A 22,987-nucleotide genomic window follows, 5' to 3' on the forward strand; every position below is an offset into this window, starting at 1 on the left:
GCCGGTGTGCTAATCCTGCCCCCTGCCCCCTTGCGGCCAGAGCGCAGCGCTAGCTGGCCGTGTGTTCTCCTGACTGCACTTCACTCCAAGTGAGCCGCACATGCCTGAGCCGAGGCTTTCCCGGTAAATCGCGCTCCGGGGAAGATTGCCGGTGACTCAGAGGATGTCGAGCAGGAGGTGGCCGTGAGTTGTGTGCGTGCAGGCAGGCAGCGCCCAGCCACGTCCTTCAACCCTGGAGAGCTGGAATGTGAGTGTTGAACTCCCCAGCCTGCCTTAGGCGGATCTCCTTGAGTCAGCTAAGGTCAGGGTGGGAAGCAACCAATCTTCTCCTGGGGGTCACGTGAAGTTCAAGGTGTTGGACACATTCCACAGCAGCCTGGGAGGTGGTTCTCCGACTGGTCGCAACTGCTACGCCCGCTGAGGTCATGCTCAGTGGTGTCCCAGAAGGCTCAGCTTGCCAGGGGTGGAGTGGCACTCAGGAGAGTTGAGGGCTATTCCCGGCTCTGCCACCGCTTTGCTGGGCGACCTTGGGCATGTCACTTAATCCCCCCCCATGTGACCCAATTTCCCCGTCTGTAGAACAGGGATGGCCCAGTCCTTCTTTGGGAGGGGCATTACATGCGTTAATGAGTGTAAGGTGCTTAGACCCATACGGTGGGGACAGTACAATGATGGGGATGTAGAAAAGGTGGGAGATGCCCATTCGCCCGCTGGCGGCGGAAGCTCATGGAAGATGGGAGCTGAAATCTGCTGACATACCTGGCCGTGCCTGGCACGCTGTAAACAAGACAGAGAGACCCGGCCCCAAATCTAAACAGGCCAAGAATGGGAGGGGAAAACAAGGCACAGAGAAAGGAAGAGACTTGCCCAGGGCATGGCCTGCTCTACGTTCAGTAGGACCAGACTTTTGATTGGCCCTTCATAAGAGCAGGGATTGTTTATCGGGGCAGTTGGTTTGTGGTGGATCAGGACAGCTGGGGTTTGTACTGGTACCAGATGTCTTGGTGATGGGCACCACTCTCCACTGCTCAGTAAAATCCCAGGGCCCTGCTCATTGCCGGAGAGACGGCATCCCGCACTCTGCCGCAAGTGCAAACCGGGAGCAGAATCTGCCCTCCCCCCCCCCCCAATGTTCTGAGCGCCCCCTAGAGGCAGTCCTCATTACAGGCCCGCTCTGTGCAAGATGTGCTCATTGGAACGCACTGCTCTGCGTCCCGGAGGGGGAGCTGGGTTCGGCCAGGAGAAAAAGTGCAGCCTGGAGGTCAGCTGCAAGCGCCCCTTGCTCCCTGTCTCTAGCCTGCGCCGCCCTCCCAGGAACGGCTCACACGGTGCCGTGTGGGCTGTTAGCCTTGGAGTTTGAAGGAAGGATCGGAACAGGCCCTCTGACAATTCAGAGGCGAGTGGACGTGCCCAGGGCCCAGAGATGCTGGAATCAAGGGTGCGGGAGGTGCAGTTTCCATCATATACAGGGTTTAGTTTGGCTCACTGGCTCTCAGCACCCCCGCTATACAAATGGTTCCAGCCCCCCTGCCCATACCCATGACAAGGTGGGTGGGTGGCAGGAAAAGGAGCCCAAAAAGGGAGCCCAAAAAGCATATTCCTCTCCCAGAATCTGGGGTTTGGGATTCTTACAGGGCCCATTTGAGGATGAATCCTGGTGCTTTGATTATTTAACTTGGACAGCTCTCCTCTTCCCCCAGGTCTGCTGCGACCTGTTGTGGTACATCACATGACAGCGCTCGGGGTGCGTGCAGGTATTTTTTTTTTGGGGGGGGGGGGGGTGATATCACAGGCATGCCTGAGCAGGCCTCTGGAAGAACCAAAGCGACAGCTTCTGTGTTGTCCATCCAATACCATTTGCTGAAGCCGCTGGGAGCCTGGGCTGGGATTCTTAGAAGTGCCTAAGGGAGTTAGGCACCTTCATCCAGTGGCACGTGGGATGGATTGCAGGATCAGGGCCAAATGCATCCCCGGACATGATTAAAAAAGACCCGTTTCTGTTCCCCAGTAGCCAGGCATTTATGGTGCGTGATGCACTCTCCGCTCAGCTCTGTGTTATTATTATGGGCGGCTCCCCAGGTAAGTGGCTTTTTCCTTTGTCCAGCATCTAGAGAAGGTCAGTGGGAGATGCCCATTTGGCTGCTGGTGGTGGAAACTCCCAAAAGACTGAAATCTACTGACATACCTGTTCATACCTGGCACACTCTAAACAGAGAGACCCTGCCCCAGATCTAAATAGACAAAGGGGGGTGGGGGGGAAACTGAGGCACAGAGCAAGGAAGTGACTTGCCCAGGGCAGTGGCAAAGCGGGGACTAGAAGCCAGCTCCCCTTAGCACTGATGAATTACATGTTGCGACCTTAAACCCAACCCTTTTGCCACCCCGCCAGGTAGACACTAAGAACCGACTTGAATGTAGAGGTGCCTGATCCTCCCAGACACAGACACGGAACCCGAGTAGGTTGGAAATTTTTGCTTGGAGCACCCGGAACGTTCTCCTCGTTCACTAATCAGCACGTTAATTGGGGGGGGGGGGGGCAGTGCTAGAAACAAATATCTCCAGGGGGACACTAATGTTGCCTGAGCGGCAGAGCGATTTTTTTCCCCAGGCTGAACTGAGCCTGGAGGAAAGCAGATGGTTCAATTGTTATCTCAGCCAGGATTTCTGCACACTCTCTTTTTCGTGGTGGTGGGGGCGGGGGGGTCTTGCCTTCCTTCCGGGAACTATCCAGCTAGTGGGGAGTTTTGTGTGTGTGTGCGTACACGTGCAGGGGGTGGGTTCGTTCTGGGCTGCCATCTGCCCTCCCCCCTTCCCCCGCAGGCTGCGTCACCTCATTATATTTCTTCCACCGTCGCGGTGACACTGACCTAATTTGCTCTCTCTGCTACTTGTCTGCAGGCGTCAGCGGGGCACTCAGGTGCCAGGGAGACTGAAACCGGGTTGAAAATGAATTGCGGCGGGGCAGGGAAGCTGGCTCTAGAGAAAAAGGGGGGAAGGGGGGGCGCTTGCAGCTCGTTAGGCTGTCTCGTTTGCATGGCAACTGGAAAAGCCCTCTTGTCTCCAAGGCGAAGGGGCGGTGTTGCCTCTTGCCTGCTTCCTGCAGGCCAAGGAGACGCACCTGGCTCTGGCTGGGGGCATCAGAACAGACGCCCTAGCTCACCCCCAAGATATGGGCTGGATGCAGGCGTCACGGGGGGAGGGTCTCCAGCCGTGGCCATGCAGAGGTTGCTGGGCTACGCAGGGGATCAGATTCGATGAACAAAGTGGTGCCTTCTGACCTCAAAATCTGCACCTTTGAAAACAGCTTTTGCTGGGAACCAAATACCAGAGACGGAGGGAATCTGTCTCCCCCGGGGGAGCTGTCCGGGTCTCTATTGCTCCCATGCCTTCCCCTCTGAGCCTAGCAGGCTTTAAAACAGCCCCTCGGACCATCTTTTTCTTTTGACGTTATGACCACAAACCACAAACTCTAGAGAAGCAGCAGAGTCATTGCACAGCGCACCGGACTGGGATCCTGGATCCTCTTGCCAGCTTTGCTCGTGGCGCCGTCTGTGCCTCAGTTTCCCTCTCAGTAAAAGCGTGGATAAGGCTACTCGCCTGAGGACCTGGGTGCAGTGCTTTGAGGGCCCCAGTTCAGATTATGTTTGCAGCCCCCTTCCCCAGTGCTTGGGGTGGGAGCAGTGGTAAAGGGGATGGGGTCAGACCCGTCTCTGCTGGAAAGAAGTGTCTTGGCTACAGCTGATGTGTCCACAAGAAGGAGGGAAACCCCGATGGCCTCCCACGCCCTCACGGGGGGTGAGTTTGATACCTGAACCCAGGTCCAAATTTCATCCCCCCCCCCACCTTCATGATGGGCAGAACCAGAATGCGACTCTGGGTCCACAATTGGGAACCCTGCCCCCCACTTAACGTTACCCCACCCACTCACGTGCAAGGGGGGGATCGCTCTGCACAGTGACCCCCCCCCCCACTCAACTCTCCAGAAAGCCCCTCCAACCTGACCCTGTCCCCCCGCACCCACGCGCCATCCTCTCCCACCCCTTTGCAAGTCCCGCCAAAGCAGTCACCCCTACAATATGGGCTCCCCAATTTGCTCTAAGGAAAGGGGCCTTGTCTTTTGTGGCGGGAGGAGGTCAGGGCTCCCCTCTTGGTACGAGGCTAGGTACAAGCAGGGCTTTCCACTCGTCCCTTCTGTCTTGGGAGGAAAATCTCCCCAGCAGCAAGAAATCGACTGGTTAAAATCCACCCGCAGCTCAGCCGGGAGCAAGAGGATGCAGGCTGCTTTGAGGCTTCCCTGAACCTTAGGATTTCATGCAGCACCCTGGGATATGTACACCGAGGGGGGGTGGAGGAAGCCCCCCAGCATCAGGCAAGCCAGGGGCTAGGAGGCCCAAATTTCAGCTCCGGTTTAGGCGCCGATGCAAGTGGCTGCATCTTGGGCGTGTTGGATGCTGAGCCCTTGGGAGAATCTGGCCTTGATTTTGTCCCAATGGGAGCTGCTGGGGGCGGGGCTCTCTGGAAAAACTGAGTGCCCCAGTGGGAACGGAGCCCTTGGGGACCCTGGCTTTGAGCTGTCTTGGAAATGCCGGTTGGTGATTGGGCTGTGCGAGAAGTTAAACTCAGGAGGGAGAGTCATGGAAACACGGTGCAGATGTGCCCAAGAGCCCCAGGGACAGAGCAGGACCCTGTCCAAAGAGAACAAAAAGACAACGCTCTCCCACTGCTGAGATGCAGCCACCTCTGGGCTGGAGCATGGCAGCTGTTTATAGAGGGATTCCTTCACCCAGATCTAAGACAGCCCCAGCCCCTGAGAGCTGACAATCAGTGCTGCATGCCCTGCTCCCCTGACCCTGCTACAGCCGCCTACCCCCTTTGCTGAGCTCTGCAGGGCTCGCTCGCCCTGCTGTCTGTTGCTCCCAAACTCATGCCTGTTCAGAACCTCCAGCCAGCCCACAGATGCACGCCGATTTGTTTAACCTACTTAAGCCAAAAAAAGCGAGAGGCAGCTTCCTCCCCTCCGCCCCTCGCTCCACTGGTGAAGGAACGTGCTGGAAGATTAAAGCCTGCACGAGTAGCTAGTGTCTCCTGGCAGCGCAGCTAAGTCCTTTACTAGACGCGTGTTCCCTTTATGGGTAATCTCATTTAGTTACGCTTTGCCATATGCAGGGAGGCAGCATCCTGGCTTCCCCCGAGGCCCCAGCTTGTCCCCTTTCTGCAGGAAGCTGCTCGGAGCTCGAGCGCCTGAGATGGTCGCAAACGGAGGCTTGATGCCAGCCAAAAAATTTGGAGCTGGATTTTCAATGCCCTGAAACTCAGGGGTGTTCAGATCTGGGGTTCTGGGCTGGACCCAATGACCACTGGGGGTGTTGTGCAGCCTCCCAGCACGGTGGGGCTCTGAATTGGCAGCAGCTTCTGGACACTCCCCCAGTGTAAAGGTTAAGCAACCAGCTATACAAGCTAAGGAAGTATTCTGTGTGCTCTAGGCTGCAGAAGGCTGAGGAAAGTCACCTGCATCAGCACACGGGGGAAGGAGTGGGAGGGGGGCCAGATTTCATTGAAAAACCAGGTTGTGTCTTGGCTTCTGTTGGAGTCAGGAACCCCAGATCCAACCCCGCTGAACTCCAGGGCACTGGAGATACAGCTCCAAATGTCCTGGCTTGCTCCAGTGTTCCCTTTAAGCAGAGAGGAGGAGTCCCCAGCTGGGAACCTGAGATCTGACCCTCAGCCGCCTGATGTGACCCATTATTTTACTGTGGGTGAAACGGATCCACTTTCTTGATCCAAATCAGTGGCAGACATCAGGATCTCCCCGAGTCGCGGCCATGTGGGGAACCCCACATGCTGGCATGAAAAGAGACCTCTACGAATATAACAATCGAAAGCTTCCAGCATGGAAAACACACAGGCAGAAGGGACACTTGGAAGGGAGGGAGGCGCTGATTTGCAGATCTGCCCCCCCCCCCCCCCCTTGCCTTCAACTGCAATTGCAGGGTGCTTAGCACCCCTGAAAACTCAGGCTGCCTGCAACATTGGGGCACCCAGAATCAGTGGGGCCAGGGTCAGAATGGGGTCAGAAATGGGTCAGAATGACCTCTTCCCCTTTTGTTTCCCCATGAACCTAAATTTGTTTCGGAGTCTTTTTTGTTGTTGTTGTTGTTATTTGGCGGCAGTTCTGGACAGATTGCAGGGGGAGGCAGGGAGTGTTTAAGAGACACGTGTGGGACTGTAAAGGCCGGCGTGGAGTCAGCCTCTACATAACTCCGAAAGCCGAGCAAAAAATTAAAAAAAAAATGTCTTCCCATGTCTGGAAGAGAGGATGATGAGGTTTAACGGCTGAAAACGGATGGCGGGGAGCTGGCCTGGACTGTGAAATGTACAAAGACTCCCCTGGCAGCTGGGGAAGCTGCAGCGTGCGACATGCCTTATAAATATGTGTGAGAGCGCAATGGAATTTGCCTTTGTCAGGAGAATTCAGGTCACCAGGTACAGGAGGCAGCAGCTGCTTCCAGCGCAGCGCCGGGCAGAAGGTGTCTTTATGATTGATTTTTTTTCCTCCCCCAGTGCTGGTGAAACATGCTGCAGTGTCTTCCCCTCCGCTGCCTTCCCTGCTCCGGTAGCTCAGCTGAAATCTGTCCCCTGCTTGTGACGGGCTTTTTTGTTTTCCACGATGCCCCTTTTCCACAAGCAGCAGGTTTCCAGTGTCAGATTGTAAAGTAAGCCGTGCGGAGGCTGGGACGCCCTGTCGTGCTAATCGCTGTTCTGGGGCGGCAGGTGCCAAGAGTGCTGCAAACGGCTGCAGCAAAACAGAGCTGGGGAAACTCCGAGGCCTGGGTGTCCTTTAGGCAGCGTAGTCTAGTGGCTAGAGTCCTGAACTGGGACTCGGTACAGCTGGGCTCCGCAGTTGCCCTACTTGCTGACCTTGGGCATGTTACTTCTTCGCTTGGCAGCTGTTTTCTCTGCCTCCCCTGGTCTATTTAGACGGGGAGCTTTCGGGGTCTCCACATGCTATTCTAATGGCACATCTATCCAAGAGAAATTGACCAAGGAGTCAGAGGGGAAATGGACCTAAATCTCATGAGGAAACCTGCCATTCAGGGCTTCCCCTGCATTCCCGGCCCTTGAAATCAACAGGAGCGGTGAGTTGCAGGACTGGGTAGTGTCTGGTTTGGGATCCCACCCTGTAAGGGCCTGCAGTTGAACAGGGGCCTGGGCTGTGGTCTGATGGTGATGCAGTATTGTGAGCTGCCTGCCTGAAGACTGTGCCGAACAGGAAAACAGGCCCAGCTCCCTCTCGGACCCACATCATTGGGGTGAGTTCAGATCCAGGGGTGCTGAATGCAGACCACACCTTCAAGGGGATCCAGAGCCGGGGTGCAAGAGGAGAGAGAGCTGAGATATAGCCTGGGGTGCCAGCCACCCCCTGGGGCTTTCACCCCCTTTTGGAAAGGGCCACGATGGGGAAGCAGGAAGCACCAGGCCTGGGCTGATGTGTCCATCTGTCTGCACCAGCAAGGCCCTCTCAGGAGGAGAGTGGGGGAGGGGGCTAGCAGCCAGGACTCCTGGGTTCTGGTCCCGTCCCTTCCCCTCCATGTGCAAGGGAGGGAGCGTGGGAAAGAGAAGATGGGGGGCTCTGAGATGCAGGGTCGGTCTGTCGGTCTGTCTGTCCCAGCCGATCCCCCCCCCCCCTTTGCACGCGGGCACTTTAGCTGCGATCCCCGCCCCGCGTGTTTAGGGGCGTCAGAGGCCGCTTCAGGGGACCCCCCATTTGCACCGAGCCATCGCACCCCAGCCCCTTCCTCCTCCTCCCCCCCTGCCCGGGCCTGCTCGCTCCCCGCCCCGCCCCGCCCGAGCGGCGCCGCAGCCAGGCCCATGTGAGCGGCGGGTCAGGTGTCCCCGGGGCTGGCGGCGCGCGCCCGCCCGCTGCTGTTCCCGGCCCCGCGCCCCGGGCGGACACGTGCGCTGCGAGCCTGAGCCGTGACCTGATTCCAGGGCGGGGGGAGGGGCGCTGCTGTATCCTCTCCTGCCCCCGCCTTTGCCGGATCAGCTGCTGCCCCCCCCCCACGCCGTGCCCCCGCCTAGCCCTGACCCCCACCATCGTGCCCCCTTCTGCCCCCCAACCCCTGCCCCCCGTTGTGCCCCCTCCTGCCCCTGCCCCCCAGCATCCTACCCTTGCCCCTCATCCTGCCCCCTTCTGCCCCCTCATCCCTCTGCCCCCAGTTGTGGTCTCTCCCCCTTCCCCCCCCCTTGTGCCCTCCTTTTCTCCCTGCCCCCTCTACAGCACGATCCCTGTTTTAGGGGATCCCCTGCACCCTGAAATAGGGACCCTGGGCACCCCCTGGCTCTGCCCCACCGGGAGGGCTTGCGTGGGGGGTGGATGGAGGGAGCAGAGAGGGGGGTGTTTGAAGAGGGTTTGGGGGGAGGCCGGGTGGGGGGAGATTATATTATATTCTTGGTGGTTAGCTGGGTCCTTAAAATGCAGAAATGCTCCCCCCCCCCTCCCCGCATCCCCAGGGCAGGCCCTTAAGGTGTGTGTGTGGGGGGGGAGGATCTTCTGGGCTGGGGGCCAGGAGCGATGGGGATCCAGTGCCAAGGTCTGGGGGAGCCGGTCCTGCCGCCTTAGAATTAAACCATCTGCAAACTCCAGCATGCAAAGGGGGGGGGGGTACTCGTGTGACTGCGTCCTGGGACAAGGCATCGTCTCTGTCCGTCTGGCTGGCTGTCAGGTAGATAGGGGGTGTTCATCTGCTCAGTTGCTGCTGCCAGCTGGGATCTTAAATCAAAAACACAGGAGGAAAAGGGGGGAGGGAGGGAATTAAACATTGTGCTGGGCTACTCCAGTCCTGGCCTCTCCCAGCGGGGGGCGCTGTGGGGAGTAGGGCAGGAGCGCTGGGTGTGGGGGCCTCTCCCAGCGGGGGGCACTGTGGGGAGTGGGGCAGGAGTGCTGGGTTTGGGGGGGCTCCCGACTACTCCAGTCCTGGCCTCTCCCAGCAGGGGGCGCTGTGGGGAGCAGGGCAGGAGCACAGGGTTTGGGGGGGCTCCCGGCTACTCCAGTCCCGGCCTTTCCCAGCCGGGGGCGCTGTGGGTGTCAGGCTGGGAGATAGGCTGTCACTATTGCCAGACTGCCGGCACTCTCCACCCACCAAGCCCTACGGGCAGAGAATTTGATGGGGCTCCCCGGTCCGGGAGCTGTGGAGCCCGGGGGCGAGGCAGAGCTTGCACCCTGAACACTGCAGAGATGAGCCTTTGGTCTGGGGAACTGCCTAGGAGCGGGGCTGGGTGGAGATGGTGCATGGCACCTGTGCTTGGGTGGGGGCAGGCCTCAGTGGGAGGCAGGGGGCTCTTGCGTGGAGAGGGCAGGGGGCCGTGCCCGCCTGGGTGAGCCCCTCGCCTGGGCAGAGGGCTCATTTAGGAGGCAGGATCTACCTGCTTTAGGATCTAGCGAGGAAGCTCTGGGTCTGGTACCTGGACAGAACCCAGCCGCTGCCTAAAGTACTGGGCTGGAGTCTTGTTTTGCACCGCTGGACGCTGGGGGGGCTGGGCTGGGGGCGGGGGAAGCCCCCGTGGCTGCATTAGCTGGGCATGATGGCACACAGCTCCCCAGGGGCATGGTGAGAGAAGATCCCGACTGCCTCCCCATCTTTCTGCCCCCTAGGTCGAGTGGAGTCAATCGGGGGCTGGGGGGAAGGGGGGAGCATGTTGGGGGCAAATCCCCAGCTGGCTCAGCCTAGCGCCTCCTCCCAACCCATAGGCAACATGCTGTTGTAATGAAAGGCCTCTCTGAGTTTCACCCCTTCATTTTCGGGGAGCAGACAGTGGGAGAGGGGCTTGGCTATAACGATTATTTTGCTTATTTTGGGCACTGGGGGGGGTTAAAAGTCCTGGGCTATTGGGGCGGGGGTGTGTGTGATACTTCATACTGTGGAGGAACCGGTTCTTGCCACTTGCAGATAATAAGAATAAGGAGCTAAGATCTTTGAGTCAGAAAAGCAGCTATTTTCCTGATTTAGGTCAAAAGGAACGTGTATGTGCGTGTGTACACACATGTGCACAAGGGAGCGAGCTGTCCTCCCTGCCGCGCTCTGCTTCCTCCACAATATCCTCACCCCGTTTGCTGGGATGGGGGGCAGAGGGTCTCTGCTGATGGAAAATGCAGAGCTGGGATGTTCAGAGGGGGCTGTGGGTCAGGATTGAGGGGCATTGGCGAGGGTTGGGGGGGGGGCAGACTGGCAGAACCGGGGGCTTGCGGGTCGGATGGAGGGGTATCGACGTAGGTGGGGGAGGAGGGCTGGGTGTACGACCTGGATTTGGCTCAAAGCTCTTGCTAAGAATGGGGCCTGCGGAGAGGTGGAATCTGTACAGCTGGCAACCCTCCAGCCAGGGCAGCTCAACGCGCCAGGAGCAGCGGCAGGCGTCCCTGGGAATCTTGGCACGACCCCTGCCAGACCCTCGAAGCTCCGGGCCGGCTCCCAGCTGGGTGGCCGGGATTTGCATTTTGTCATCTGTTTGTTTGCCCTACTTTCCGCCTCACGTGTCTCACTGCCCCACATTCCCCGCAGCCTTGTCCCAGGGTTACCCGGCGGCTGTGTGTGCGCGAACACTGGCGCTCTGCTCCTCCCCCCACCCCCACGCTGCAGCTCCACGTGAGACACTGGGGCTGGGCCATCTCCGGGGGCTGGGATCACTCCGTCCCCCACCCAGGGGGACCGTAGCCGTTCCCGGGTCCCGTCCCCTCCAGCTATCTGGGAAGGGACCCTGCGCCTGTGCCGGGAAGCTGCATTTGTCAGTTGCGCAGATTTCTCCCTGCTGTGTGTGTCTGTCTTTCGTTGTCATTCCCCCTTTTCCTTTGCCCTGCCCCGTTCTTTCGTTCCCCCCTCTCCCATTACGAGCCCGGACGCTAGCCAGGCAGGAGAACACCCGGGGCCCCCCAGCTCACTCCCCCATCCCCACCCCAAACATCCCGCCCTGCCCTGATCGGGGTTAAATGTTGATAGGCCTGACCCCTGGGAGATGGGTGCCAGGCCTGGATTCCTCACATGCAGCTGCTCTAGCCCTGCAGTCTGCCCTGATCACGCCCTTCCTGCCCAGTGCACGGGATGAGCCAATGTCCGTTTTCCCCTCCCCGTTATAAGGAGGATGCAGAGAACGAATCAAACTCTGGATTTGCCCTGGAACTCCCCCCACCCCCCATCTTTTGCCCCACAGAGGCTGGAGACTCCCAAAATCCTCTAGCCCTGGCCTCAGGGGTCCCCTCCCAGGAGGCTGCGGACCCTGAGTACCCTGTACCCCAGCTGTTGCTTCCAGCTGTTTTCTGCAGCGGGACTCAAGCTGAGATCCCCATCTGACCTCCCCCCTCCCTGCTCTCTCCCCCAGGCGGCGTGATCCTCTACGTGGGCTCCACGGCTGGCTCCAGCCCCACCCCAGGCAGCCCACCCGGAGGGTACCTGGTGCCCTCCCCACAGCACTCCCTGCCCTCGTCGCTGGAGGAGCTGACGCTGACCGAGATCGGGCCCATCAAGCCGCCAGGTTCCAGCTCGCCATCCTCTCCCAAGGTCGCCTTCCAGTTCCCGGAGGGGGTCCGGTACCCTGGCAAGGGCCAGTCGCCCCCCACCCAGAGCAGAGTTGCCACAGCCAAGCAGAACAGCGTGACCAGCACCTTCACTAGTAAGTGACATGGGCGCTCACTGTCGTCATCCTGCTGCTACAGCTGGGGAAACTAAGGCACAGAGCGGGGAAGGGACAGCAACTCAGTAGTAGAACCCAGGAGCCCTGACTCCCTCCCAGCCCCCCTGCTCTAACCACTAGACCCCACTGCCACCGCCCCCTGAAGCCAAAAGGGGCCAAACTGACGCACAGCTGGGACCAGGCACCCTCTCTTTGAGGGGGGTCCCCAGTCCTGTGGGGCTGGCCACCGGCTGGAAACGGGGGCGTCTCCGAGAGGCTAGGTGGGCCCCAGTGGGGAGGGGGTGTCTCTGAGGGACAGAGTGCTGCAGGTGGGAATCTGGGGCTGGGCAGATGGTTGGTGGGAGGGGGTGGGGCTCCCCCATCTTCAGGCCCCTCCCTCCGTGATGGGGAGCGGGCGGGGAGGGGAGAACTGAAGGACTGTGATGCTCACACACCCCCCCTCCCCCTGCAGAGACGGGCGGGATGGTGCTGCTATGCAAAGTGTGTGGGGACATCGCCTCCGGCTTCCACTATGGCGTCCACGCCTGCGAGGGCTGCAAGGTGAGGAGGCGGGGCCAGGGGCGGGGCTGAAGGGAAGGGAAGGGGCCCTGGGGTGGCAGGGGACCGCAGCAACCCAGGAGACCTCCTTGGAAGCCATGGCATCCCCATGGCGCCGTCTCCCGGGGTGACCCATCACAGCTCAGCTCCGAGGGGAGCTGGCCCATTGCCCGTGCCCCCCAGACTGAGGGGGGGTGGCTGGAGGATGGGGCGGGACAGGCAGGGGGGCACAGAGGGGCAGGGTTTACCTGGCGCTGACGCCTCACCCGTTTGGCCCCTTCCAGGGCTTCTTCCGGCGCAGCATCCAGCAGAACATCAACTACAAGATGTGCGTGAAGAACGAGAACTGCATGATCATGCGCATGAACCGCAACCGCTGCCAGCACTGCCGCTTCAAGAAGTGCCTGGCCGTCGGCATGTCCCGCGACGGTGAGCGCAGGGATCCTGGGCTCCTGCCCCGCCTGTCCCCCCTCGAGCCCCCTAGCCCCCCGCCACCTCTCCTGACCTCCTCCCCCGGCCTGGTCCGCCCTTGGACACGGCCAGCGTCGCGTCTGCCTCCAGGTCCCCACTTCCCTGCCCGAGATTCTACCCGACCCGCAGCCCCAGCTGCTGTCCCAGCCCAGGGCTCCCCCACGCCCCATCTGCCAGTGCCCCTCAGTCCCGACCCACAGACCCGGGCCCCGCCCTTCTATTCCAGCCCAGGTTCTCCCTTGGGCAGACCCTCTGAACTGTGCTGAGTGCTTCTGATCTGCCCCCAACCTCCCTTTCCCCCTGAGACCCACACAGACGTTTAGCTGGAGGTGGCTGGGGGGCCCTGCTCCCCTCTGCTGGGACCCCACGTCCTTTCAAGGCAGCCATGCTGCCTGCCTCCTTCTCTGCCAAGTCAGCAGCTTCCGCGGCTGATAAATGGGAGCTCTGTGCGGGGGCTGATTTACGGCTCAGAGCGAGGATGGGGGGTGGGGGGCCGAGGCCAGGGTCAGGCTGTGATGAATGGCTCTGGCTTCTCAGGATGGATTCGCGGTCGGGCCCAAGAGCAGGAGGCTCATTTAGGCTTTGAAGTGGCTCCTCAGCGTCAGTGTGCTAAGAAGCAGGGGTAGGGGGCGTGATGGAGAGCCTGCACCAGACCCAGAACCATGGAGAAGGCCCAGGATCAGGACCGGGACCAGAGCCGCAGAGATGGGCCAGGATTAGGGCTGGAACCCAAACCATGGAAGCGGGTCGGTCCTGGGACCTGGGATTCAAACAACCCCCTTTCCCGCCCCGCTGGTTCTGGCACTTTGCTGGTTCGGGCCAGGAACGTGTCCGAACCCGCTCCCTACATCTCAGCACCATCGGCGCCCAAGCACACAGGTCCCGCCTCCCCTCGCTATCCCCCAGGGACAGGCTCCTGGGTACCGCGGCCCGCCTTCGTTGGCATGTTGTGGCCAGGAAATCCGGCTCACCGGCCCATTCAGAGTGCAGGGCGGAGGGGCAAACGAAGGCAAAGCAGATCCTAACGGAGAGCAGACAGCCAGGGGGAATCGGGCTGTAGGGCAGAAAAGGCATTATCCATGCTCACAGCGGCTGTGTTAACAAGGGGGCAGGGGTGCCGAGAGGGGCAGGAGCTGGGGGGGGGGGGATATTAGGGAGAGATGGGGGGTAGAGTTGGGGGAAGGAAGGAGCAGAGATGGGAAAAGGTTTGGGGACGGGAGGAGGGAAAACGCTGGGGGAGGTTGAGGAGGATGGAGGGGGGAAGGGCTGGGGGAGGTTTGGGGAGGGAAGGGAGGGGATCCTGGGGGATCTCTTCCACCCCCGGGAACCCCACCAGGCTGTTCCAGGCCCATCTGGGGCTTTGTGGGGGCAGGGGAGATCCTGCGTGTGGGAAAGGAGGTTTCTAGGTCACAGCCGCCATGGCAGCTCCGGCGTTATAGCAACAGCTCCCACAGCAGGCATAATACCCCACCCACCCCGGACTCTGCCCCCCCCCCCAAAGCCGCAGGTGGGCGTGAGAACCAGGCTCTCTGCTCTGCCGCGCGGGGTCCGGTTAATGAGAGTCAGTGAACCTCCCACACGTGTCCCCTTGCATGAGGCTGCAGATTGGGCCCCGATCCTGCACAGTAACATGTCAACGGAAGCAGGATCGGGGCCTCTTCATGCTACACCTGCCCCAGTCACTGGAGGGGCAGTATGGGGAAAGGCGTATCCCAGGGGCTGCTTCTCCCCCTCCCTGACTCTTTCCACCCCTGTGACACACCCTTTCCCCATCCAGCGCAGGCAGGGCTGGAAATCCACTCCAAGGATCTTGCTGAATCAGAGTTGTTCTGCTATCGGGCCACAGGGGAACGGGGAGGGAGGAATTGGGGGGAAGCTAGGAGAAGTGGGGGCCGAGGATGAGGAAGATACTTGTTACTCATCAGCCACAGGTCTCCCAGCACTTTGCAAAGGTGGAGCAGTGTCCCTTTCCCCAACTTAACAGATGGGGAAACTGAGGCACGGAGCAGGCAAGTCTCTTGCATAGCAAATCAGAGTGGGTATGAGAACCCAGGAGTCCTGGGTCCCCTCCCTTCTTCCCCCAACCACTAGTTCCCCACTCTCTAGGGCTGGGAATAAAACCCTGGAGTCTTGGCTCCCTTTCCTCCCTGCTCTAACCCTCTAGACCCCACTCCCCTCCCAGAGCTGGGGATAGAACCCAGGAGTCCTGAGTCCCTGCTCTAATCACCAGACCCCACTCCCCTCCTCCAACCAGGAACAGAACCCGGGGCTCGGTGGCTGCATGCCAAAGATTCTCCTCTTGCCCTGATCTTACACCAGCGCAGCCGAGTCTCCCCTGATTCACACCTGCCCACGTCACGGCCATCGGGAGCCCTTGGGTGGTGAGACCAGCGGGCCGGGGCAGAGGGAGCTACGGGCTCTGTCTGTCTCAAGCAGGCTTGATAAAATCTCACTCCCCCCCCCCCCATCTCAGCCTCAAGAGGCTCTAGGGGTGAACCCCACAGCTGGGCAGAGAAGGTGTTGGGGGGTCCTACAGCAGGAGGTTGCCCCTGTCCCAGCCCCTCTGTGCATCTCCCATGGGCCGGGGGGCTGGTCCTGACCCACTGGCTTACTTATGGAGAGAAGTGAAGCAGAGATGTGCCAGGCAGGGTATGATCTAGCTGGGGGTCGGCAAAGGTGCCTGTGGGGCCACTGGGCTGGGGGGAGATGTCAGCAAGTGGTGGAGGAGCACACGGGGGGTTATGTAGGGAGTGGGGGTGTAGATGGAGCTGGGAGAGCTGTCAGTCTAGACATACAGACCCCTGGAGGGAAGGGAAACAGCTGCATCGTGGAGGGGCAGTTCTGCGATGCAGCCTGCTCTAGGGTGGAGCGCAGCAGCCCGCGCGGCCGTGTAGGACAGGAAATTATTGTTGCTATCTGCCGCGAGCGGGGCTCTGCTGCACCAGGTGCTGCACGCGCCACGACGGGAACTGCAGGGTGCCAAAGCCCTAGTGCCACCTCCGCCCCCCTGGTCCTGGGGGGCTCTCCTCCCAGTGCCACTGGCTCGCTCCCTCCCTCCCCATTGCTCTCTACCGCTCCTCGTGCTTGCCCAGCTCACGCTGTCCCCCCGCTTGCTCTGCAGCTGTGCGCTTCGGGCGCATCCCCAAGCGGGAGAAGCAGCGCCTGCTGGACGAGATGCAGAGCTACATGAACAGTCTCAACGAGGCCCCCATGGATGTGGGGCTGGGGCCCGAGGGGGAGGCTCCCCCCAGCCCCGACGCCCAGGAAGAGGAGGCCATTGGCGCCATCTCGCGGGCCTACCATGACATCTTCGTCAGCGGGCAGGACCGGCGGGGCAAGCGGGCGGAGCCCTACCCCTCGCTCAGCTACGCCGACCAGCAGCTTAACAACTCCTACGCCTATGGGCCGTACGAATCGGCCCCCCTGCACCTCTCCAGCTACGGCGCCTGCCCCCAGGAGGCTCCCGGCTACATGGATAATGGGCCCCGCCGCTTCGGCAACGACATCTACCAGGCCCAGCAGGCCGGCTACCTGGCCAACGCCGGGCACTACCCCGCCTTCGAGTATGGCTACTCCAAGGGCAGCCCCCAGAGGACATGCCCCTGGCGTTCGGCCACCAGCAGAGGCATTGTGAGTAGCCGGGCAGGGCTGCCGTTGGCAGGGTTTGCGGGGAGGGCCCGGGCTCTCACCTGGGGGCGGAAGTAGGACTGGCTCAGCTGAGCATCCAGAGGGGAAACTGAGGCCTAGAGAGGGAGTGACTGGTCCAGGGTCACTCAGGAGTAGGAATTAGAACCCAGGAGTCCTGGATCCCAGTCATCCTACCCTGCCCTAACTACTAGACCTCACTCCCTTCCCAGAGCTGGGACTAGAACCCTGACACCCAGCCCCTCCCTGCTCTAACCACTAGGCCCACTCCCCTCTCGGAGCCAGGAATCCAGGAGTCCTGACTCCCTCTAATTCCTAGGCTGCTGCCATCTGATTGTATTCAAATCCCTCCAGCTCTCCCTGCCCCGGAGTAACTTCCTCCCCCTTCGGGTTCCCAGTGGGGGTCAAGGGCGCTCTGCCCCCCTCTGGATTGGGCCCCAGCGCCCCAGATCTGGGGCTGGATCGACGCCAAGAAGCAACTTGGCCCTTAAGGGTTGGCTCCCCCTGCTGGGCAGCAGCGACGCTGCAGTGTCTGCCTGCGCTCTAGGGCAGAGTTTGGGCGTGGGTCTGTCTGTGTAAACTCATGTGATGCCCCCAGGGCTCCCGTACCATCTAGTTTGGGGAGGATCCCCCCACAACAGTCTGAGAGGCCAGATCCTGCCAGTGTCAATCCAGAGTCACTGAGGCCCGCAAATGTGGACACCCTTCCAAGCCTGGATCTGATTCCTCCTGCTCTCCCAGATTTAAGTCTGATTCTCTCATCCCCCAAACCTGGATTTGATTCTCCAGGTCCCCCAAAACCTGGCTCTGAGCCCACCCAGATCTGGATCTGATTCCCCTGTCCCCAAAGTTTTCAGGGTGTTTCCGTTCTGGGGTCCCAATCCAGGCCCACCCTGCCCAGGTTAGAAGGCTGGGCTGCTTGGCCTGGGCTATTCTTTTCCCTCCTGGCATCGCTGACCCCCCTCGCTCTCCCCATCCAGGCCTGCCCGCTGAACGCCAGCCCCTACTGCACCAACGGCAAGAGCAGCCAGCAGGTGTGGGAGGAATTCTCCCAGTGCTTCACGCCCGCCGTCAAGGAGGTGGTGGAGTTCGCCAAAAGCATCCCGGGCTTCCAAGCGCTCTGCCAGCAGGACCAGGTCATGCTCCTCAAAGCAGGCACCTTCCAGGTCAGTTATACGCCCCGCCAGCCCGAATCCAGGCCCCTCCTACCTGTAGCATGACCTCGGGTTGCATCTGCAGCTTTGGCCCCTGTGGCTCTGCCACTGACTTGCCCAAGATAACACAGCAGGCCACTTCCCTGCTCAGTGCCTCAGTTTCCCCATCTGTCAGATGGGGGTAACGATACTGACCTCCTTTGTGCTTTGAGATCTACTGATGACAGGCGCTAAGTAGGGCTAGGGACTATTATGATTATCACTGCTTGAGCTAAGAGACTAGGTCATAGGAACATAGGACAGGAAGGGCCTCCTGGGTCGACTCCAGTCCCCTGCTATCGCAGGCAACCTGCCCCTATAATCAGGTAAATCATATAAGGGCCCTTGGCACCCCCAGACTCCTAAATCCTGTACACTAGAGGGGGATATCATCTGGATTCCCCCCCCCCACACCCAGTGCTTGCGTTCAGAGCGCCCCCTGCAGGCTCAGCTCTGACCTTCTCCTCCCCTGTCGCAGGTGCTGATGGTGCGGTTCTCCTCGCTCTTCAACCCCAAGGAGAAGGTGGTGACGTTCCTGAGCGGCGAGACCTACTCGCTCTGCAGCCTGCGCACGATGGGCATGGGCTGCCTGCTGGATGCCATGTTCGAGTTCAGCGAGAAGCTCGGCTCCCTGGGGCTGGATGCCCAGGAGATGGCGCTCTTCATGGCTGTCGTCCTTGTCTCAGCAGGTGGGTGCAAGCCTCGGGGCCGGCAGGGGGACCTCTGACCCCGGCTCTCTCTCTGCAGACCAGAGCGGGGAGAAGGCCAGCCCAGCCACTGCCACGAGCCATGCAGCTGACGTCACTTACAATCCCCTTGCAAAGCCCATCCCCGGTGTATCGGGCCAGGTGTCCTGTTAGAGGTGGGGAAAGACCTAAGGGGCACCACCCAGACACTTCCCCTGGTCTGTTCTCCAGGACTTTGCCCAGCCTGGTTTTAAATGTCCCATCTCATCCCTTCCCTCTGGAGACTTTTCCCCAAGCTGGGATCTGGGCATTAGGAAGCTTCTCCTCGCAGTTTGTGAGCTGTTGTGTGAGTCATAAGCCCTATACTGCTGTCACTGAGGGAGATTCCCCTGCAGTGGGGACCAGGTGCTTTTATTGGGAGCCGGTCGGGTATTAATGTCATGGCTCATCTGGTTCATAGATCGCTCCGGCATCTCAGACGTGGATGCTGTGGAAATCCTTCAGGAGACCCTCATCCGGGCCCTCCGGACTCTGGTGACGAAGAAGCACCCCGACGACTCCACCCTCTTCCCCAAACTCCTCCTGCGCCTTCCCGACCTGCGGACCCTCAACAACCAGCACTCGGAGAAGCTCCTGGCCTTCCGGATCGATCCTTAAACCCACCGGAGACAGCCGCCCTCCGAGCCTAGGGGGAGAAGGATCAAGCATAGTCACCGGACCCAGCGCCTCGGGCTGCATTTAGCTCTTTCGAAGACGAGGAAGGAGGGCTCTGGCACCGACGGGCAGCACGTGGCCTGTCGGAGCCGGGCTCTGCCAGCACGCGTCCCCCACCTGGGGTGATGGGATTCAAGAGGAGAGAGCACACCTCCCGCACGACGCTCTGTGCAGTACTGAAAGGCCTGGAGATCGTAGCAAACATGCATCTGAACTGAGCACACCAACACAGACACGGTGTATTTATATATATTTGTACAGAACTCTCTTTCTGTATTGTGTTGAGGTTCTAGTCTGTATATAAAGAACCTGGATATGTTGTACATACAGCGCGCCGGTAGATCTTGGGGGTATGGCTCACCCCACCCATGCTTTATTGGAAGATCTAGTTCCTTCTTAGGGTGCATGCTGCTTTACCCCCTTCCTCTCCGCCTCCACCGGCCCTCTCCTATGGAGAAAACAGTCCAGGTGGTTTATACACTTGCGCTCTGCAGAAGAGAGAGGACAGACTGGATCAGGAAATGATATGCAAGGAGCCTTTTCGTTGCGGATGGTAGGAACACTCGTCCGGTCCATTTCCACCTGCCGGGGAAGGGTAGGGGCAGATCTCTCTGCCCCCTCCCACCCTTTGCTGGGGTTTTTCCCGTCTGGCATTTTTTTTCAATGTCTCACACCATTGAGGCTTCCAGGGAGTTTTCAGAAGAGGCTAATGCCGTCCCTGCAGCTTGGCGATGGCTCAGCCAGGCGGGGGTGGGATGCGCTGCCTGGGGCGCTGTCTCTCAGAGGAGAGAGGATGAAGGAGGCAGATCTCCAGGGCAAGCAGCTGACTCACCTAGGAGAAAGGGTTTAATCACCACCTCTCCCCCACTGGAACCCAGGCGTGTCTCCGCCTTGGCTAGTCCATAAGAGAAGGGATTAATTCGGCCGTGGGGAAGAGGGGGTTAATGAGACCCTCCTGTTTCTTTCCCCTGCCCATGCATGCTGCTCTTGGACTTTGTATAGTCCTCCCTCCCAAGCCATGATTCCCCTCCCAGAGCCTGGAAGAGAACCCAGAAGTCCTGCCTCCTAGGCTGGCTGTGCTAGCCACTAGGTCACACTTCCACTGAAGAAAAGAACGGCTCCATTTTGTTTTGCTCCCATTCGTCCCTGCCCTGCTCTAACCATTAGACCCCATCCCCTCCCCCCAAGTCAGGAATACTGGCTCCGTTTCCTCACCCCCATGTTCTAACCACTAGACCCCACTCCCCTCCCAGAGCCACAATTAGAACTCAGGTGTCCTGAGTCTCATTTCCCCCCACCCCCGCCACTAGACAACTCTTCCACTGAAGAAGAGAATGGCTCTGTTTTTGTGGGCAGGTGGCACTTTCGAACGTTATAAGGTGGAGACAGGTCCAGGGATCAAAAGTGGGGCGCAAAGCTCCCCGCTTTGCGTTTTGACACATATCAGATCCTACGGATTCACAGGGAGGGGGAACTAACACATGGGAAGGGAGCACTTTATGCTGGATGTTTGGTTCTTTGCCGAGTTCAGAACATCTGCAGGGAGAGGGGGGAGCCAGACCAGGCCTCAGCTCCAGGCCGCTGTTCTTTGTTTGTTTGTTGGCTTTAAAAGAACAACAAAACTTTGCACTTTTCTGAAAAATATAAATGTACAGAAAAAAATAAAATATCCCCTATCCTAACTTGGAGCATATCAGCAAAGGGATGCCCTGCTGGGGCACGGCTGCTATAAGCCCTAGTGCCTGGCTGTGGAAGGAGAGAAAAGGTTTATTTTTTGTCTAACATTGAAGTGCAATAAATAAAATAAAGACATGCTTAATGCTGAGCTGAGTGTCTACAGTTTGGTATTGTTGCTAGTCCAAGTGTACCCCTCACCGAGACCAGCTCCCGCTTCCACTGGGTGTTGTCTATCCATATCCCCAGCTCCTGGAGTCATAGGAATCTGACAATTTCCATTTTCATTCTTCAGAGTTTCTAGCTCTCATGGCTGGGGAAAACATGACCTCCTAAGGGTTCAAATGCCTTACTGGTGAGGGCCTTATTATGTTCCCATGTACATCTGGAGTCACCCCAGATATTCACTGAGGTTGTTCAGATTAGCATCTGGCTTAGAGTGCAATTTTACCCTGTTGGGGTGATTTCTCTTTTCCCCCTTCTGTTAAATCTCTTACTGATTGGCCCACAGAGCCACTTCTTGGCTATCTCGCTAGCTAGCTATCCCACGTCACATATAATCATGGTATGGTATCTCAGCAATTATTCAGCTTTGGGCTCAATGTCTCTCTTTTCCCAGGGGACGGGTTGATGTGAGTGAAGCCCCATTTTAAGAAAAGGCGATCAGTCTCACAGCAGTGTGAATCTGGAGTAACTCTGGCAGTGTGACCAACCCCAACCATTTGAGCATCGTGAGTCAGGGTCCCCGCTCCCCAAAGCATGCAATTAGCTTAAAAATCATGAGGTTTTGAAAAATAATAATTTGGAGATTCTTTAGTTACTTTCAGGTTTTTTAGCCTTCAGGGATTGTGTTTTCCATCTTTTCTCCTCAGCCACAACAGATAGAACCTCAGCACATCCATTTATTGGAATTTCAAAAGCCTTCACGATCCATCCCTAACTTTTAGCACTCAGTAGCTGACTTTCCACTGATCTTCCGCAGGTCATCCATTCATCCATCGTCTCCTGGTCGTCCCCTGCTGCGATGACCTTCCACCACTCTTTCCATAATAATTTTCTCAAGATTATTTCCATCTCTATGCCTAAGGTAACCAAAGTACGTAAGTCTCCATCTCTTGATTTCTGACATCAGGGTCTGCTGCTCTCCAGTGATATTTCCAATACAGGCATTTGCCCTTATTTTCATCCAGGAGATATGCAAAAGTCTTTGCCAGCACCACATTTCAAAAGCTTCAATTTTCTTCTTGTCAGGAGCATTAACGTCCCATGATTCACACCCAGAAATTGCTCTGGAAAAATTAGGCTTTTCACCAGTTGCACCTTCCTACATTTCAAGATCTCCCAGTTTTTCCCTACTATCTTAAGGGAGCCCATAGCTAAGCGAGCCAGCCTTACAATTCTACTGATTTCTTTGGAACAGCCTCTTTGCCTGGGAAAATGTCTAGGTTAGATAACGTGCCTGCAGAATTGTTAAAAGCAATTGGCGAACGCAGTATTGATCTTATGTGGCAAATTTGTAATGAGGTAGGGTACTAAAGATTGGCTGGAGGACGAGATGAAGGGTTTTTTTGTTACCTTTACCAAAGTAGGGAGACACAACAGAGTGTAGTAACTATCATACCATCCTCATATTGCATGTGAGCAAAGTTCAGCTCTATGTAATCCAGCGTCGCATGAAAAAAAGCAGAATTACCATCACAACAAGTTGGTTTCAGAGAAGGATGAGACACATGAACAAATCACAAATATCTGTCACATCACTGAAAAATGCAGCATGCATTCACCCATTGATTGTGTGCTTCACTGACTACTCAAAAGTGTAGGATAGGCTCTGACACCCCCATCTTTGGAGGATATCAGCAGACGTGGGGATCCCAAAGCCTCTCATTGAACTCATCACAAGTCTCTGCCACCAACAGGCCAAAGTGCAAACAGCAGGTTTTCCACCGGGCGGGGTGTGAGGCAAGGGTGTATTTTGTCCCCAAGACCCTTTAATATACATGCAGAATTTATGATGAGAGAAATGTACATTTTTTTAAACGCAGGCTGAGATTCTCTTGTATTCGCATGACTTCAGAAGCTGGGACTTTAAGAAAACACTCCAACTCACAACAGATGGTAACACTGCTTCAAGAAGTCAGGGGAGTTACCTAGTATCAAACCAGCATTGGTGTGAACAGAATCAGGAGAAGAGATGAGCCAAAACCAGACCCTCAAAGCTGGATCCCTCTGAATTTTGAGGGGAGAGGGGGAGGTTACTAATTCCAACCCCTTCATTTGACCGCCCCTTTATGGCTTTGGTTCCAGGATGGGAATACTCCCAGTGCAGGAGCAGCCTAGGACTGGTGTTGGCCGCATTCTTTTGCAAGTTGAAATCCTGGAGAC

The 22,987-nt window shown here is 58.2% G+C and overlaps 1 protein-coding gene across 1 annotated transcript; it reads left to right on the forward strand.

Moving 5' to 3' along the window:
• The first annotated feature begins 1,976 nt into the window (after window positions 1-1,976).
• LOC137140889 (nuclear receptor subfamily 1 group D member 1-like) lies at window positions 1,977-20,747 on the forward strand. The gene is made up of 8 exons (XM_067529577.1): window positions 1,977-2,079; window positions 11,371-11,661; window positions 12,134-12,222; window positions 12,504-12,648; window positions 15,812-16,320; window positions 17,316-17,501; window positions 18,007-18,217; window positions 18,675-20,747. The coding sequence occupies exons 1-8, from the start codon at window positions 1,977-1,979 to the stop codon at window positions 18,869-18,871; spliced, it is 1,731 nt and encodes a 576-aa protein (XP_067385678.1). The 3' UTR covers window positions 18,872-20,747.
• Window positions 20,748-22,987: the final 2,240 nt, after the last annotated feature.

This window comes from Emydura macquarii, unplaced genomic scaffold (assembly GCF_026122565.2).
Source record: "Emydura macquarii macquarii isolate MOO-44397 ecotype Brisbane River unplaced genomic scaffold, CSIRO-AGI_Emac_v2 contig_2994, whole genome shotgun sequence".
Lineage (NCBI taxonomy): Eukaryota > Metazoa > Chordata > Testudines > Chelidae > Emydura > Emydura macquarii.

What these genes read in the sequence shown, in the direction of transcription:
- LOC137140889 (XM_067529577.1), top strand. Translation starts at nt 1,977, where the DNA reads ATGATTAAAAAAGACCCGTTTCTGTTCCCCAGTAGCCAGGCATTTATG. An exon ending in CGTGACCAGCACCTTCACTA is followed by an intron (nt 11,662 to 12,133) that starts GTAAGTGACATG and finishes CTCCCCCTGCAG; the next exon opens with AGACGGGCGGGATGGTGCTG. An exon ending in TCAAAGCAGGCACCTTCCAG is followed by an intron (nt 17,502 to 18,006) that starts GTCAGTTATACG and finishes CCCCTGTCGCAG; the next exon opens with GTGCTGATGGTGCGGTTCTC.